At 54.7% G+C, this 18,809-nt stretch overlaps 1 protein-coding gene across 8 annotated transcripts in view; it reads right to left on the bottom strand.

Annotated features, from left to right (window-relative positions):
• Nucleotides 1-18,809, bottom strand: part of LOC122367418 (tyrosine-protein phosphatase Lar-like) — a 135,234-nt gene that overhangs the window by 38,426 nt on the left and 77,999 nt on the right. For all 8 annotated transcript variants that reach the window (XR_006254055.1, XR_006254054.1, XM_043340463.1 and 5 more), the window contains 3 exons: nt 10,856-10,966; nt 7,180-7,304; nt 6,708-6,858 (listed from right to left, as the gene is read on the bottom strand). Coding sequence is in view for 6 of the 8 variants with exons in the window: in XM_043340463.1 (XP_043196398.1) it covers nt 6,708-6,858; nt 7,180-7,304; nt 10,856-10,966 (387 nt within the window). In the remaining 2 variants the exon portion in view is untranslated. The remainder of the gene's footprint in view (nt 1-6,707; nt 6,859-7,179; nt 7,305-10,855; nt 10,967-18,809) is intronic.

Here is an 18,809-nt window from a genome sequence, read left to right as displayed (position 1 = left end):
AACCTCATTGTATCGTTTACTTGTGCTTGTGTGCCGTCACTTGTGGGCGAACCCCCATGCATAACCAATGAAAGAAGGCGGCAGTCCCCGCATATCGAACTGTCGTCTGCCGACCACAACAGCCGGATGTGACGACACGTCCCTCCTTTACAAGCACCGCTATTGTTGCCAAGCACACCACAGGCAGGTAAATATAGCCCCACACAGTCCTGGCCGTCCACAACAGCGCCTCACGGTCATTCACCGGTGTTCCGTTCCTCCTCCCTCCATCTGACCTTCACTTGTTGACTCGGCAGCCCTGCCCACCGCCCAACCATCAATACCTACTCCACCCAACCTTCGGCCCGGGCCCAATTTATCCTCCTCATTCACCTGCCCAGGTGCGTACCAGGAGTCGTGGGAGCCGTCTAACAAGGCGCGCTCATGGACGCCCGAAATACTCCGCGCCGGTCTCTCACGTGTCTGCGCCGTCACCGTGACCGCTCTTGATCGCGTGACGGCGGTTAATCCGTCACAAGTAGACCGCTGTGCATATGAGCCTGCGCGCGACAGCGTGACCTGACGGCGTCATTCCTGGGTCAGGTAGCACGCGGAGCTCCGCCAGTGTTGATGGCGGAAACAGGGACCCGGTTAATGAGACACGTAGTTTCACAGCGCAGCAGCAGCAAGGTGACAAAAAAAACTGTTGTGATGCAACAAGTACGCTCTGGAAATCAAACTCAACATTGAATGGCGACATGCGATTGTCACGACCTACAACGAAATCCAATAAACTATAATCGCTGATGTCTGGCTGATGCGATGGCATGATGCAACTCCTGATGCAACCAGCCAGACTACTCTGAGGAAAGCAGTCGCGGGCGGCCCCAACAACTGACACATATGGATGGAACTGTCCTCCAGCCCAGGGTGAAGGAGTCAGGAAGGACCGAGGAAGGGAGGGGAGGGGGCCAAGCGGTCAGTGCGTGACCAGTCACCGTCACCGTCACCATTGGTAGATCAATGGTGACGGCCACCGGACGAGCCGCGCGACGTACACACCACCCACGCCGCCGCGTCGCCGCCCCCGCTGAACGATCATACGGTGCCGACGTGGGTGACCTTCAGAACAGCCAGCCCTCCCCTCCGGCAAACACCGTCCAGCGTCCAGCCTCGCCCCCGCAATGACACCCAAAGACCGCTTCTAGAATACCAAACGCTCCGAAAGACCCACTGTACGTTTCGCCGTGAAGCATGGACGTCTCTTTACACACCACTCCCACGCCATACTACGCGATCTACCGAGCGAGCAGCGGCGCAATTACCATCCGAGCCAGATCAAACGATCGTCGCGGGCCGGTCCCCGCGCACACCTGTCCTCCCCTCCCTGAGGACGTGGGAGGAACGTCCTCACCCGCCGCGCCGCCTCCGGGGGCGGGCCGACATCATTAATACCGCATTAGCGCTGGGAGAATCGCGTTAGCCGCCCCAGACATTTGTATTAATCATGGTGACTATCTAAACTGATTAGTCAGCTACTTGGTTATCGTTAGGCGTTCCCCGACGGTTGGACGACAGGCAGCGAACAGTTAGCTGAGTTAGCGGAGAGCGCCGGGGCTCGCGGGGCCGACAGGTCAGGTCGAGATGACGGAGGCTATATTAAGTCGGCAGTGGCAACGCGTAGATCCGGGAGAGATTAGCAGAGAAGTTGATGAACAGCAGAAAGGGAAAGTCGCGGATAACTGCAAAACAAGATTTCAGGAGACGAACAACGATAACAACTGAATGAAAGGGTCAACTAGCAGACAGCCAAAAAAGTGAGAGTCAAACAAGGATATCCTCACGTTTCTCGTCTCGATAAGCACGATGAACAAAAGCGACCTCCCCCTCCCCGTCGATGAGCAAACATCGAAAGGAGACGGAGCGGACGTCATCCCTTGGCCGATTGACCGATCTGAGAGATGGGGCGGGTATTGCATCAGACCAGCGAAATAAGTAACAACGCCATAAAGACGCCACTCCGTTCAAGAATCGGCGACGGAGACAATCAGAAACCTTGCAATAGCGGAATCACACAAGATCCGGAGCACGTTCCTGCTTCGAAATGTCAGAGAGCAGCTCAAAGGTGACAGGACAAATGGCTTATTTGCGTGGATGAAAACAGGTAGTACACATTGAAATCACTTAGAGCCCGTCTAAGAGCAGACGCCTACGTCAATTTTCGCCAGTCCCCCGCAAACGAACCTAATTATTACTAATGAAAAAAATTAAGTGCGGACATTTGACAAGACGCCGACTCAACCCGTCTCCGGCGCACAGGACACCGGAGTGCCCTTCTGTGCCGTTCGGTTTCTATGACAACCGGGCACGCCAGGCCGAGTCGGCGGCCCAAAATACAGCCAAACTGTTAATTAGCCTTGGAACCGGAGCCGGCGAGAGAGGCGGTCGGTCGGCTGGTTACATTTGCCGGCGGCTCCTTGTCGCGTTCGGTCGATAGGTTCTCCAAGCTCGGCCTCTCACCGGGAGGCGTCTCAAAGCGCGCCGGTCCCGTCTGAACTGACTGAGCGGGGACCCCCCGGCGGCAGACAGCGCCCTCCCAGCGGCACACGCCGCACCAAACTTCCTGCATTAACCACACACAGCCGCGCCGCACCGAGCATCAACTCGGCTGAGCCGTCGCCAAAGAATGACTCATGGCGGCGGCTGATTCTGTGAATGGCTCTGCATATGCAATGCGCCGGGCCCGTGGCGGCGCAGAGGCTGAGCCTGAGCGAGTGTCCGTGACAGCCGAGCGCTGCGAGCCGTCGCCCGTCGGACGGGCAGTGGGGACCTGCCGTCCGCCACCCGCCTGTCCCCGTCACAGCCACCGGCCGGGGAACGTAAGGCGTATTTCCGGTCCCGTACCAGAAAGTTCGCTACACGGCATCACTGACTCTACCACCTCCCACCGACCACGGGGGCTTCAAGGGACACTCACCAAAGTCGGATGTTTACCCGGGAGCAAAGCATCTTACTCTAGTCACGGAAACATCACAGACTCACGCTCACCACCAAAGCGTCCCACTAGGCCACAACAACCAGGAAAATCTTGCAACTCGTTTACCCTTTGAAACATCATCTCAACTTTGCCGAAGGGATCCCACGCAACATGCAAGGTAGGCGGATTGGAAAGGCTGAGGAAGAGTCGTTCTGCATCCAAGACTGCTTGTTCTACCTCCCTACCACCACCAGGCACTACCTTCCATCGCCATTACCGCTATCAACGCCAACACCACAGCCCGCCGCCGCCACCGTTGCCGTACCGGCCTCCCGCGGTGCGGCTGTCAACAGAGCTGGAACTCGGCGGCCGCGGCACCATTTTTGCCCGCTGAGAAATGGCGGAGCGACGTCTTACAGCGGCGACGGCGCCAGGCCGTGACAAAGTCAGCAAAGAACCGGCACCGAAACGACTGGCGCGACGATGGCGGTGACGGTTGCGGTTGCGGTTGCGGTGACGGTGAAAACGTCGATTATATGAACAATTAAAATAGCAGGAATCCCATCGCCGGCCCTTTCATACCTGAAACAATCTTCAGCAGTACCACTTTCTTCCTAAATGCCTCTCATCACCTGTATCCTGCTATGTAATGTTACCCATCGAGCGAATTGCTTCAATGCCGCACACCGCGAGAATTACACGACCTCACTGTGATCTCCCTAAGCGGAATGACTGTGAAATGTATTCGCCATAAGCCGCGTAAGCGGAATGGCTGTGAAATGTGGCATGTGATTAGTCGGAAATGCGTCACTGGAGCGGGATAACACACTGGAGCTCGGCGGCAGACGACACTTGTCTCCAGTCGGTGAGACGCCAGCTTGATGGGCGGATGGACGGACGGATGGCAGCTCCACGGGCGGGCGAACGGTAGTTTCCAACGTGTTGGTATGTGTCTAGTAAGACCGCGACGGTTCCAGGCATAGCATGCGCTGCTTTACGCGATACATCAGCGAATTGTTGTGCATTTGCGGATGCCAAAACATCGTCAGTGGAAACAAACTCGGTCAAACTGCAACATCAATCTCATCAACACCGTTACCGTCATTATTATCATCATTCACCATCAGCAGCATCAGTACCGCCGCGCCTCGATCATTAGGCGCGATAGGCCCGGCCCCATCGGGCCGCTGAAAAAAGCCGTCCGTGCCGGCTCGTAGCCCTCCCTGCTGGCTCCCTCTCACGCGAGCAGGTCCATCGGGAGATGAAATGGATAGACGGCCGTCGTGCTCCGACATCGACCCGACACTTTGAGAGAAAACACACAGTCGCTGTGTCGAGTAGTACAGAGGCTGTGACGGTATCCCTCTGTATAAATCCGCGCCGGTGTTCCACCCGCAGAGGAGGCTCCGTTCCGTTCGGCGCCGCCGTCTGTCCGGCCGGCCCCGGCCCGATACGACAGGTCGGAGTCGTGCCGACACGGTCGCGTGACCCGCCGCGCCGTGTAGGTCGGAGTCGTCCGGTCGGCCGGCCGTCACCTCCGTCGGGACGCCGGCCGACTATCAGACTTTACGATATCAAAACAACTCCGCGCGTCCGGTCCCCCAAGATGGACGCTCCTCCAGCCAAAGGAAAACTTCGTTATCGTAATTTGTTTTCCGTCCGCCGGCTTTGATTCATCAACCTCCGCATTTGTAGGCTATCTTCGCGGAACCCTTTGAATCAGCATACCGCAAACCAATCACCTAATTAATCCAACCTTCCATGCTAAATTACCTGCGAAACCTATCCAAACTTGCGCCGCACGTAAGGCCTCCCGGAGGTAATTTCTGAGCGTCGCGGACTCGGCCGTCCGGCTGACCGACCGGCGGCGCTGGACAGTCACAGTTGCGTGCCAGGGACCAATCGATACGCGTGTCGTGCCGACCGGGCAGCTTTTTACACGCGCCTGGTGCCGCCGAGCTGGATTTATAATTAGCTAGCAGTTCGGCCGGCGGCTCAGCGAGGCTGCCCAGGATGCTGACAGCTTGTCGGACAAACAGCATACGAGAGAACTGAAGGCACGAGAGACGCGGAGAAGAATACAACACGTAAGTGATTGGGGCGCCTAGGCAGTCAACGCAGGATAGGTGACTGCTGACGCTCGTTTTAGCTTACGGCTGCTTCTGTGGAGATAACATCAATGAGACAACGGCACTGAAGCCACAGCCACGTGTTGCAAAAGCGTCTTCCCCAAATACACACAGAGACAGACTGTTCGCTACTTAAGCGCCACAGGTAGCGTACGGCTTATTCCGAGCTAGTTTTGCCAAAGCCGTGACCTTATGTCTTTTATGTCTCGGGACATGACCAAGAAACAAGTACTGAGCTATCCTTGTCTCCGACAGATAAACTCGAACCCACGTGTATTTTAACCCGCGCGGGGCTGGGGGGGGTAAATTTTACCCCCCCTCGCGAATTTTTGCGATATCTCAAAAACGGCGGCGCGCAGCGCCGCCAAACATTCAGTACCTTTTCTGACATCAATTTGACACGTTTCCTGAAAATTTGAGCGAAATCCGTCGGAAAATTTTTGAGAAATTGACGTTTTAGTGACGTCATGTTCGCCATTTTCGCCTCAAAAACGGCAAAAGTTCAAACGCCGCTAACATCTTCATTTTTAAAGGAATCAAGACGTAACAAAAAAGGTTATACGTAATTTTACTTTGTCTATCAAATGGCTATCTCGGTTTTTTTTAAATTTTGGATTTTGGCCTAAATTTTTCAAAAAACTGACTTTTTTGGGAAAATCATTATGAAATCCAAAATTTTGAGTCTATCGAAAAAACCGGAATATATGTCAGAGAAGTGGTCTATGTGCACCTACATACCAAATTTTAGAAGAATCGGTTCAAAAATGTGGGAGTTATTCAAAATTTTATGACGTCACGACACACAAAATTTTTGAAAAATGACTTTTTTGGAAGTTCTAGACCTCGTACGGAAACAAAAATAGCACCATTCGATTCGCCGTGAAAAACTGCATCAGATAGACACCTTTTTAGGCCTTAACAACCAACTTCAAAATTTGACCTCACTTGACCTGACCTTGACCTGACCTCGACCTGAAATTCATCCAGAGGTGGTCCATATCACTTATTCAGTGTGCCTATTGAATTCTATGAGTAAAATGACCCATAAAACATGTGTCGCACATGCCCTTTTCTATATTTTGTTTTTTGGTGACCTGACCTGACCTGACCTTGACCTTGACCTCTGAATGATATTGTATGCAACGAATATTGTCTTGGTAGCCTAAGAACACGTTTTGGGCGATCAGTCTCAGTCCATGACTCCATTCTTCGGCAACTACGGTGCAAGGCCGATACTGTAGAAACTTGCAAATTGTACCCTTGACCTGACCTTGACCTTGACCTCAAACTTTAAATTAAGTACATGTTTTTAGTAGTTCGTGACGAGAGCTTTCGATTGGCGTTTGAATTTTCCAAATCGGACCATTAGTTCGGGAGATAACAGGGGGGTAAAATTTACCCCCCCCCCCCCCAGCCCCGCGCGTTCGGCTGGAGACCCCAGCCCCGCGCGGGTTAACAGACCAGTCAGTCAGCAGCACAGCCAACTGACCTCTACCTGGTTTGACCTATGATCGTTGCCAGGGATAGCCTCCCGCGCTTGACTCTGGAGTAGCCTCGTACATCGGTCTGACTTGACCTCTGACCTCAGCCTGGGTAACCTCTCGCCCAGCACGGGTACTGACCTTGCACCTTGACCTGGGTGTGGGAGGTGACGGTGCCCAGTTCGCTGGTCGCCAGACACGTGTAGTTCATAGACTCCCTGATGTTGTTGAGCACCAGGAAGGCCCGGCCGATGGGCGCGTTCTCCTTGGGTGACGGCTCGCTGCCCGGCTCCTGCGGCACGGAACGACGGTCAGAGGGTCGAGGGTCGCGGGGTCGGCTAAAATGGGTTAGGTAAAAGGCAGTCAAGTTCGGTCCTGGCCTAAGATCACACAGTAGATCAGATGTCAAGTCACCGGGGGGTAATCTAGAGCTATCGATCAGCAAGCTGTGCGCAAATCTCAGAAATTAGGGTCAGATAAAAAGTAAGCATCAGCATCGGCTGCTAGGTCACAGCACTGATAGCGAATACTGTCTACGAAGTACGATACAAAGAGTTTTATCAGGCGTAAATCAGCCTCCCATTCTTCCCCTCTCTGCGTGCGGCGATCTCACCTTCCTCCAGCGGATGTGCGGCATTGGCGACCCCACGGCGACACACGTCAGGTTGAGGCTCTCGCCGGGCAGGACCTCGTACATCGGCTCCGGCGGGATGGTGAACGACGGCTTCACCCGGCGAACTGCCAAAGAGAGGGGTTGGTTCAGGTCAGGTCAGACAGACAGTCAGACGGGGATGGAGTCGGGTCACACAGCCAGGCGGAATGGTGAAGGACGACTTAGCCCACGAACTGTCGGGGGGAGAGGTCAGGGGGAGGCAGGTGACAGCAGGCGGAGGTCGGTTAGATGGCGAGATGGGTAGTTCAGAGTTGTTCCCCGGTACCTGAATGTCAACGATCAGATAAAGGTAAGAGTAACATCAAATCAACTGCAGCGTATACCAAAAGGTTTACAGGAAGAGTAACTTCAACCAAAATGACATCACTCAAATCACTGACTTATTGCTGTCGTTTCGAAATCTCACCATTGCTGTCGAACGTGCTCAGCCGCCAATACGACTCCCTTCCCACGCCCGGAAAAGGTCAGATCGACAGCCTATAGGAAGACGACAAGACAAGCCCGTCACACCTGACATTCGGCCTACACTCCCACCACTGCGCCCTCCGCCCCATCGGACCGTCGGCGCGGGCGGCGACCGGCGTCTGTACAAACCGTCACCATCACCGCCGCCACCTGACGCCATTCATACGTGAGTGGCCGACGCCCCTGGGACGGGTCATGAGGAGGTCGGCCGAGAGAAGTTGTAACGGCCGCTGGTGGCTGAAGTGACGGGAGAGGTGGTGGGCGGAGGAGGCGAGCGTGTACGAGCGGAGAGGCCGGCGGAAACGGCGGCGGCGGTGTGGGTTGGAAGGGCGGTGGGCAGCAATGGTGGGCGGTAAGCGGTGGGTGGTGGGCGGCGGCGGAGAAGACTGAAGACGGTCAACGGTCGGATGAACTTGAGTCCCTAGAGTCGAGACCTGGGCGCCGCCGCAACTTTCTGTCCGTCCTGAGCCGCCCCCACGCTCGCCACCCCGCCGCACCTGCTCCGCATTACGACACCGGCAACTCCTCCATCCCAACTGAACCAGCTGTGACCTGACCCTTCGAACGCTGGCCGGGGCGAGACGGGACGGGACCGGCCCCACCGACGGCGGCGCCAGCAGATGAACGAGACAAGTCGTCATGAAATGTGATAGGACGACTGTGGAACGCGGCCGGTGGGCGGCGAAGGAAATTGAGCGGCGGCCGCGAGAAAAGATGGCTGAGAGAGAAGAGAGAGGTGGGGTTGGCGCGGAGATGAAAAGAGAGGAAAGGACAGAATCTTCCCTCTTCCTCTCTGGAGGGAGATGTCTGGAGGTGCCGAAACAGACCGCCTGCGGTGTGCCAGCAGTAGCGGGGACGCACTCGGAGGAGCCTAACAATGAGTGACATGTCGGAGACAAACAAAACATTCTGGTCGCTTCTAAGCCGTCTCTCCACAGCAAACCACTGTGCAGAGCGCCAAAAACACGTTAAATCCGTCGCAGCTACCAAGGCGGAAAACACATCTGGTAAAGTCCTTCAGCATGCATGTCCGAAGTCCAAACTGCACTATGATGCTGCAGTCTTAGCAGTCGATACCGGGGCCCGATGTCAGGGCCCGGTGTTGCAGAGCTCAGAGGCCAGTGTCAGGGCCCGATGTCGGTGGTCGCAGAGGCGGCCCATACCGTCCGCCGTCCGTCGCCCGTGGGCACGTGCCGTAATGCCGGTCAGCCATATCGCGCTCCGAATATATCTCCGGCGGCCTGTATATGAGAACGGGCCCGTGCCGCGCGCCGATCTAATTGAACGCCGAGCGTCGGGCCGGAAACATCGCTCAAATACCCCCTCCCCACTGACCCGACCTTCTTCCCCCTATTGGGAGCCAGTATGGTCTAATCTAGAATCGTTGTAAAACGCGTTCCATTCATTCGCCTTGACCAGCATTCAGTACAATGTATCCGTTACACGACCTACCCGACCCACAGCCATTACAAGATCTCCCACCACCAAAGGACTGGCCTCCAGTCTGTCAGCGGGTGTCCATCACAGGGCTAAACTTGCGGTCACGTCTCGCTCCGAGAAGACAGGGCGGAGAGCTCTGATGTCGGCGCGGCATCCGGTGGCACATTAGTATTGACGTGAGAGGCAGGAACTAAGGAGCTGGCGACGGAGAGCGTTTGATCTAGGAGTGGGGCGCAGCATTGACATGGCGAGCATAGGTCGGGGATAGTGTCGAGTGTCATACACAGTGTGTCAGCGTGTCGGCTGGTGTAAGGTGTGTTTGAGGGCGAAGGCTGGGAGGCTGCAACGGATAAGAGTCACTTGTCAGTGCGGTAAGCGGCATTGAGGAGGAATATCAGGTGCGATGGCCGCACACTTCAGTAGCTACCACGCAGTAAATCTTTCCCCAATAGCGGATCACCTATGCCTGGGCATACCCATTACCCAATACCTACTATGAACGTCAAACCCCTTGAGACCCCACTTTTTTGCGATAATTTTTAAATGCGTCAACTTTCGTTGACAATATTCTGGCAATGCATGTTTCAGAACCTGCCGAAACTTTTATTACTAAGGTATTTTGACGCCAAACGATTATGGAAGGTACTTCTCATTCACTCGTAATGTTAAGGTCAATTCAGGCCCGGGCAGAGGCTTGCGCTCGGCCACACTCGAGCCCCGCCACCAGCGCCATCTGCTCTAAATGCCATCTACCAGCGCCCGCTACCGCTACCAGCTACCGCCCACCATCAAGCCTGAATGGAGCGAGAGACGCGAGTGACCGGTCGCCGGGCTGCAAGGAGCGCCGGAGGGCTAGGGCGGAGCTTAGCGCTGACGTCATTACGTGGCTCCGCCCCATGAGCGCGTAGCCTCTACCCAAACAGCAGATTCGTTCCGTGAAATTTAACATTACGAGTGAATGAGAAGTACCTTTCATAATCGTTTGGCGTCAAAATACCTTAGTAATAAAAGTTTCGGCAGGTTCTGAAACACACATTGCCAGAATATTGTCAACGAGAGTTGACGCATTTAAAAATTATCGCAAAAAAGTGGGGTCTCAAGGGGTTTGACGTCCATAGTAAACGAGCTACTCATGATAAGACCCCGCGTTGCTGTTGGCTGAGCCAATGAAATCCTCCTCGAGACGCGAACAAAGCCGGTCTAGGAGACCGCTGCTCCACTTCGGCCCAACTTAAATGCTGTTCTCTACCACATCGACGGAGAAGCGAGGACTCTTCTTACCTCGAATCACAAGCTCACCTAAACCCTACTTACATAGAAGTATCACCTGCCTCGACAGCTTAGCTCTATTCAGTCCACTCGCTCACCTTGACAGTAAACCCCAATAGGTTATCTCACCTCAGATCAACAGCTCACCTGGTATGTAGACAGTTGAGTCCTTGGAGAACACTCGCTGTTCCCTGAGATTAGGGATCTCCGACTCCAACTCACTACGAATGTAGGTGGTCGAGCCTTTGGAATAGGCAGTTTCCTGACTAATCACTGAGGTATCCCTAGCTCACCTCGTATGTAGACGGTCGAGTCCTTTGGAGTAGACGGTGCCCTGACTAATCACTAAGGTATCCCCAGCTTACCTCGTATGTAGACGGTCGAGTCCTTGGAGTAGGCAGTGTCCTGAGTCTGACTAGCCACTGAGGGATCCCCAGCTCACCTCGTATGTAGACGGTCGAGTCCTTGGAGTAGACGGTGCCCTCGCTGTTCTCGGCGGCACACCGATACTTGCCCTGGTCGCTCACCACCGAGTCAGCAATGCGCAGATCACCTGAGGAACAGACGGACACGGCTGGTCAGAACAGTGACACGGGGCACAGTCGGAGAGAGATCAGGCTGATCTTAGACAGATAACGGCGGCTGAAAACGAAAACTATCAATCAGAATCGGCGAGGATCACCTCCAGACCGAATAGTTTATCTCGAACAGCTTTCCCATCATTAAATCTAATCATGTTCTTTGTCGACATACGAAAAGTCGAGAAGAGATCAAGGTCAGGCATCAACTAACAGTATTGTATTCACTATTTCAACTGTTATTGTGAAGTGGTCATAGGTCAGTCACATCGTCGTGTGAAGTTCAATCTGCATAAAGCACTGTTTGGCCTTCTGAAGGGCATCGTTCAGCAATCCTCGACAGCAGAATAATACTGGGAGGCCAGCTAATCTGCCACTCAATGGTTAACTGCCTTATCGTAGGAAAACAGGGTCTTTGCCAACAGCGCCAAGAAGGAAAACAGTCCAGTTAATTAACCCGCGCACCGACGGGGGGGGCGGATATCCGCCCCCCCTGAGATTTTTCGCGAATAGCGGGAAAACCGCGGCGCGTAGCGCCGCGAAATTTGGTATGACTATTCCCTTATCAATTTTACACATGGTGTGCAAGTTTGAACCTCCTACCTTTCAAGGTCAGGTCACCAGGTCACTTTGAATGACCCAACCTCAAGTCACTTTTTTGCAACTTTGTCACCGTGCCAGAGCTACAGTAGATGTCGGAGGCCTTTGAAAGTCGCAGGATGTTATTAGGTCATTAGTAGCTACAATTTGTATATCTCGGAATTTTGATATCGGTGACCTAAGGTCAGGTCAATTTCGCGACCTCCCCATTATAAGTCAATGGGGGAAAAATCAACTCCCTGTTTTTACCACTAAAACGGGTCGGAATGGCCCCATATACCATACATGACTTCATATACGATCAACCTTCACTACCTTGAGGTCTGTTTTGCTGTTGGGCAGCTGTGAGGTCATGTGACGTCATCAAAGGTCACCAAAGGTTTTTGGCCAATAACTCCGTACAGGAACAAGATACAGACGCGTGGATGGTCTCATTGTGTTCAGCTCGTCAAGACGCATCGAATGATATACATGATGACCTCGAGGTTACGTGACCTGAGGTCAACCTTTGACATTGACCTTTCGAGGTCAACTTATATATCATTCGATGCGGATTGACGAGAGGATCACGATGATGCCCTTAGTTTGTTCCTATCTTGACTAATTCGAAAGTTATTCGAGAAAAACTCTCTCCATATTTAGCGCCGCCATTTTGACTTTTTCGACCCCTGTGACGTCATCTTTGACCTGACCTGAAAATGACCTTTGTAAAAATTGTAGATCTTGACCGTGCGTATCCGATGCCGTTTACTGCTTGTCGCTATCTTGCTTCGTTCTCGAGATCTCAGGGGGGGCGGTCATCCGCCCCCCCCCCCCCCGTCGGTACTAAGTTGGCGCAGACCCCCGTCGGTGCGCGGGTTAAGTTATGTTATCAGCACGGTTTTTTAATAATCGTTGTGATTAGTTACAATAGACGGGAGTAGATCACGCTTGCAGTTCATTTAAGCCGCCAAATTAAATTAAAGCACGTACGCTCCAAAGAAGTTTGTTTTACGTCCCATCAAAAGTGCTGCTTTACTTCAGAGTTCACCCATCCAGTCCACTGACAACTCAGTATGTCGTTCTTTCATAAGACTTAGCTGTACAACATTTGCCGTGGAAAAGTTCACAGAAGTGCATCGTTCCCGGTGGCTTTCATGCAATTTGAACGAGCACATCTTCCCGGAGCATCATTCACTTATCAATTGGAAAAGGTCAGACATCGACTGTTGATCTTTGAGCCACCGAAGGCGTCCCAATCCGCCGGTATCACCCCCTGGTGGGTTACTGGCGCCCCTGGACCGCCGTCCCGACCTGACGCAACGCGTGCAGCGTGGCACCGCCCCCTCACCGGTACGGGGCCGGTAGGATGACCGGAAACCATGGCGCTGAGCGTCAGAGGATGGGCAAAGGTCAATGGAGATCAAAGTCTGTCCAAACTACAGCGGCCGGCGTAGGAGATTGAATGGCACGTAGACTGTCCTGTTTTGTTGTGGCTATTAATGCAGGTCGTCATAGCATTGCGACTCTTTATGAGTTGGGGGCTAGTAGAAAAAATGATGAAAGTCTGTCAAAATTTGAGTGTGAGCAAGGCAAGCATTCTCGAAAGTCTTTGTCATGGGATAGCTCTTTAAGCTCAGAACTGAGAACTGATGATGACGCCTGACTAAAATGAAAAAATCCGAAGGACAAGAAGACCCATTCTAATTAGAAACTATTAGAGTGGAGCAGCCTTGAAACAACCACATTCGCATTCAAGCAAAGAATCAAGCTGTGATACAGCAGTAACTACACGGCTCTCGATACCCTCGGTATTTGGCCGTCGCCGTCCCGGCACGTGTCGCCGGCCCGACCCATCGCTGTCACCGCTATATCGGCCGGCGAAGATCCATTGCCCAGCGGACACCGCCGCGTCGTATGGTCCGGTCGGCGGCTCGGCGGCCGACAATCGAGTAATCCCTGCAACAGGCACCTGGCGGCGCTCCCACGGCCCTCGGCCGGCCGCGTCCCACGCGCGGGGGCGCCGAGCAGAGCCGGCGCAGCCCCGAACCGTGATCAATGGCGCGGTAATATGCCAAAAGTCTGCCCCGGTAGCGGGAACTGCACGCTCGCAGTGCCCGGCGCTGGCATAATGCCGCCGCCAGAGCGGTAATATGGCCCGGGCGGCGAGCCGTCTGATTTGCGTGTCCCCGTCTGACCGACGACATCCGGGAAATTGACTTGATAAAATCAACCTTTTCAACGGGATATCGACATCAAATATCGTTCTGGCGGCCAATTTCCCAGCTGGCAATATCGCATTATATTGGAGCGTGTATTTGAAAGGATTCTCATTTTGCGGCTTCGAGCTGAAAGCCGGTTGGCCGGCTCACTCGTCAGACGTTCTAATTTCTGGCCGCTCACAGTCGGCCCATCTGGGCTTCCTTTCTGCGCGCCGGCGGCCGGTGTGGGCCCGCCGCTCCGGCGCACCGTTCGGCCGTGTCGTCCACCCGAGCACGCTCTCCCGCCGGCCCCTGTCGTGTCCGGTCGGCCCGAACGGCCCACTTGAGTGCGCCGTCCGCCCCGTACCCGTCCGGCCGGCCGGCGGTCACTGGCAGCGGGAAAACAGCGCTCCCGGGTGGACACAGCGCCCTGCCGATACCGACAGCGCGCGCCGGCGACCAGAGGACCGACGGAATCCAAAGGATCAACGGACCATAAGACTGCCGGGTGGAGAGATGCATTGATTAGAAAATAAAACAAAAATAGAAAACGAGAATGGTCCAATGAGGCTTCGAGATCAAACGGTAAAAAACGATAGCATTTTTCATAATCAACAGCAATGTGATTGAAGATCATTCTTAGACGGTTTCGAAATACCTGCTGTCCCAGACACTACTGTCACAGACACCAGAACCCAGAAAACATTACTTTTACTCTGCTGGGTACTGACACAACTGTAAGTCACAACGATATAAATCTTTATCGCAGTACACTTCCTGCAATTTTCACACACCGACAATCCCACAGTCCAAGTTGCCGAGAATGCGGGCGTCCGTCCGTCCGGCCGCGGCGGGCGGGAGGCGCGGCCATTTCCCAGTGACCCCCGGGGCTCAGTGACGCCATGATATACACCAAAGTGCCGCTGTCCCGCTTTATTGGACGAAAAGATAAATGGCATTCGTGAATTTTATGGCCGCCTCGGCCGCGACCCGGCCGTTTGATAAGGATATACTGGGCGTCGTCAAAGGCGGCGCGGCGGCGGCGGCGGCGCGGCGGGAGGCCGCCGTCAGTCGGCACCGGCGCTGGAACGGGCCGCCAGCGAGCGCCGAATGGAGGTGGTAAACGGCGGCGTAACTGGCGCCGCGCAGACAATGAACGGAGAGCGAAACGGCGGCTTTACCGCCGTGGCAAAGACACTGAACTGGAGGAAGAAACGCCGATGTCACCATTGCAATACAGGCGATCAATTGGTGAAGTCAACAAGGAAGTTACCAACGCGGCATCCACAACAAACTTGCGTGGCAGAGCATCAGCATGGTCAGCATCCTCGTCAAAGGTTCTAAAAACAGAAAGCCGGAATGCTACCAGCTGCCAGCTGGGAACACTGGTAAGATAATGTTCGGCGCCATTGTGGTAATGCTCCGGTGTGTCGCCCCCGTTTCCACTGCCATTTTGCCGCCGGTCGTCCGGATAGGCGTCTCAGCGCGGCCACCTGATGAAGGCCCATCGATCAGCCACGCAGACCCCAAGACAGAGCCACAAGACTGGAAAGGGTGCTAATTCGAAGGTACTGTCACACTCACACAACCCCGTCGTCGGGAGGCACCGGTCATCCTTTGTGTGTTCGTCAGTGGGATTGCAAAAGATGCACAAATTGATACCGATGTTTACCTTCCTCTACAGACGTTGATAATGGAGGCAGAGAAATGGGTGATTTCAAAATAAGGTTAAATGGAATCGCAGCTTAGCCAGGATAGCTCAACAAATACAAAACAGCTACAGGAGCTTAATGGAGAGTTGCGTCAAGACAGGCAGCGACCTTGTATCATCTGCAAAGGATCGACATATAAAATGCACCGGCCAGAAGGACGGTTAAAGCAAGATAAGCAAACTGAAATAACAAAAGGAAATGACGTACAAAATGAATACATCATACAGTGCAAAGAAAGACTGAAATGCAAACAATGCAACGCATGTTATTTCCAGGGAGTTTGAAGTAAAAAGGACAAATGGCAGTTACCGTATGTCATAAAGATCTCAAGGCGTCAGCAACAAGGCAAATAGAGACAGGCCGAATGGGCGAAACAGTCGTAAACCGGGCGAATATGAACACAGGGAGCGTTTTCTGCCGCGACAAAACAAGACGATCCACAGTAAAGCACAAATGAAAAATGAACGCTTGTTTTCACCCTCCTCGGGAATGCTATACGTAGTATGACTTAACCAAGCAGATAAATAAGAGCATATAACTGCGTATAGAAGCGGAAACAAACAGACGTACGCCTAATTGGCACCATAAGTCATCTCGGGGAAGCGGCGATAAAAGGCTTACAACGAAACGACAATGTCCAGCGGGGGCGAAACGAACGCAGCAAACTTCCCGAGAGAAGAGTTTTAACTGGTGAACTTTGGCGACTTCTCGACACACTGCACTCGCCGGAGCGAGCCAAGCCAAGCTAGGCCAGCCCAGCCCAACCCCAGCCAGCCAAGCCGAGCAGAGTGAAGCTCGTAGAGACCGGGGCGACTTCTGGGAAGTCCAATCGGTGCCGGTCCGACTCCTCAGTCGCTGAGATCGTACCGGGCCATCCGGGGTGGGCGCCGGGGGACCGTCTGGAATCCAGACACCACTCCGCTACCTGGAGCCTACAATCGTTCCCAGCGCTGGTGTCGGCAGGCCTCGGACAGAGTTGGCTCGTCTCATGAATCCGGTAGTTGACAGTGCGAGCAACACACTCGCGAGACGCTTGTTTCAGTACGGATAGGTTCGAAACTGTTTGAGCTACACGAACCCACATCTATCGTTTGACAGCTCTGCCTGCTGGTCACTCGCATCGGTCCGCACTTACAGCCTATATGCCTACGGCTGTAAACAGACCATAGGATAGGTGCTGACAATATGCATTATGCATACTCCACGGGATGGATCTAAAGACACACCTCAAACCCAGTATGACGTGGATCTGGAAATTAGCAAAAACCGTAAAAACCAATCATTTAAAATTCGGACCTAGGGAGTCAGGTGGCCATTTACTCACCGAAGGACAACGGCAAAAGATACTTTGTAATTCCGGCATGCCCCATGCTGTCCCATGTGCTGTTTAAGTCAGGAAATACGGCCAAAAGGTAGCATTAAGGACGCATACGAACCCATTCATGAGATGCCATTTTACTCGGAGAACTAAGCCACACTCAGCTCCTTTCCAGTCCAGCTGAGCCACTTGGCATCTAACTGCGCCCGCCATAAGTGCATTGGATATGCGAAAGGCTCAGTCTCTGGGAATACTGCGGTCAAAGGTCCACATTTGCATAAGTTAGTCGGGCTCCAGTACGCGCACTGTATTTAAACTCCCGCTCGCCGCCCACCTGCCTCACAGCGGGTGAAACTATAGCCGGGGGACGGGGGACGCGCCCCACCTCGCCGCTGCTGCCGCTCCGGCCGGCTCGTCATAGCGTGTGTTGATGGTCCGTTCACCGCGACCGTCACCGAAATGGACCGGGCCGACCGTTCCACGGGGCGCCTATTTTGCATCGAAAAATCGGCTGCGGTGGTTACTGCGGTTCGAAGGGAGCGCGGTCGCCATTCAATCTCGGCCGCCACGCACGACGGTCGTCAACAAGTCAATTCGTCCGGCCGCCGAACGATGCCTGGACCACAACAGCGCAGGTCGGCGCAGTTCGGAGCGGAGGGCACACGTCAGTGGCGACACCTCCGGCGGGCGGACACAGTGACCCGGCCACAGCCACAGCCGCCACCAACAGCGACAGCGACGGCGACGGGTCAGCCCCCACGGCACCAATCACCGAGAAAACAAGGCAACAGCTCAAAAACCGGCCGACATTCGGGCGCACAAACAGGCCCTCCCCGACCGCCGCCACGCCGCTGAGCGACCGGCGCGGCACTAACGACCGCACTAAACTCTGCGACACGACGGTGTGTCAGACGAGCGAACGCCGCGAACGGCAGCGCCGCGGTGTCACGCGAGCGCCCAGCGCGCGCCGAGAGGCTGTTCGGGCGCAACGCCGAATGGGTCGTAAATAGCCGGGGGACGCTGAAAATGTCCCCGGGGAGCGACGCAGCGGTGGTGGCAAGGGAACAACACCGATAGCTGATCCGCTAAGTAGAAACCAGCAAAAAAGGTATGAAACAGTAAACATAGACATGAGCTTAGGAGATCTATAGCACATCACTAAGCTATAAACTACAAGAGAAAGGCTACAAATGATTGATGAAACGATCCAAGTCGGGTCACAGAGTGCTCGGGTACGACCGGCGGCGATCGGCTGGCGGCCGCCGGCGGATAGTGGGCGGCGCTGAGCGCGATAAAGAGCCGCTAACGGCTGCGCGGCGCCGGCCGGACCTCGGGCGGCGCCTCGGCCGGCTCCCAGGAGGTCGGCGGCGCTCCATCAGCCGATTGGCAGTGCCGGCCGCGGCCCAGTGTCCGGGAGCAGCTGCGCCGGCCGCGGCTCGCAGCTGGTTAGCCGTCACCGGCGACGGCGGTCGGCGGACCGCCGTCCGCCACGAAGAACTGGACCCGGGATCCACTATCCCTCCCAGCCTCTCCTAGCGCCGACGTCGCAGCCCTCTCACACTGCGCCGTCGGTCCGCCCGTTCGGCGCCGCCGCCGCCGTCCGCAGGGACTGTTTACTGCCCGACAAACAAGGCAAACTTGCCCGTCGGGCATCGCCACCGCCACGGCCGACAGGTTAATCATGTTTGTCACCTGCACTGTGGAGCGGAGACGCGCCCGCCCGGCGTCGCTGACGCCCCATTGCACCGCCGTAAACTCCAGGCGGATGTCAGACATGGCAGCAAACTTTCAGCTTGACACTTGAGCCCGTCGTCCGAACTCGTCGCGAAACTACACATTTGTTGCAGCTCGGATTACGATATATTCCAAACGAAACGTCCGGCTCCATTCAGAAACGTTCAGCCGAAGAGAATCGAAGACAGCTCGCAGCTGCAGTGTAGATAACAGTTTCCGACTTTCTCCAGCGGCGCTGCCGCCTCCCGGACGCTCTGCAATATCTGCATCGGAA

This window comes from Amphibalanus amphitrite, unplaced genomic scaffold (genome assembly GCF_019059575.1).
Source record: "Amphibalanus amphitrite isolate SeventyFive unplaced genomic scaffold, NRLGWU_Aamphi_draft 000869F_arrow, whole genome shotgun sequence".
NCBI lineage: Eukaryota > Metazoa > Arthropoda > Thecostraca > Balanomorpha > Balanidae > Amphibalanus > Amphibalanus amphitrite.
The sequence above is the reverse complement of the archived record's forward strand: the minus strand, read 5'-3'. Positions and strand labels throughout refer to the sequence as shown.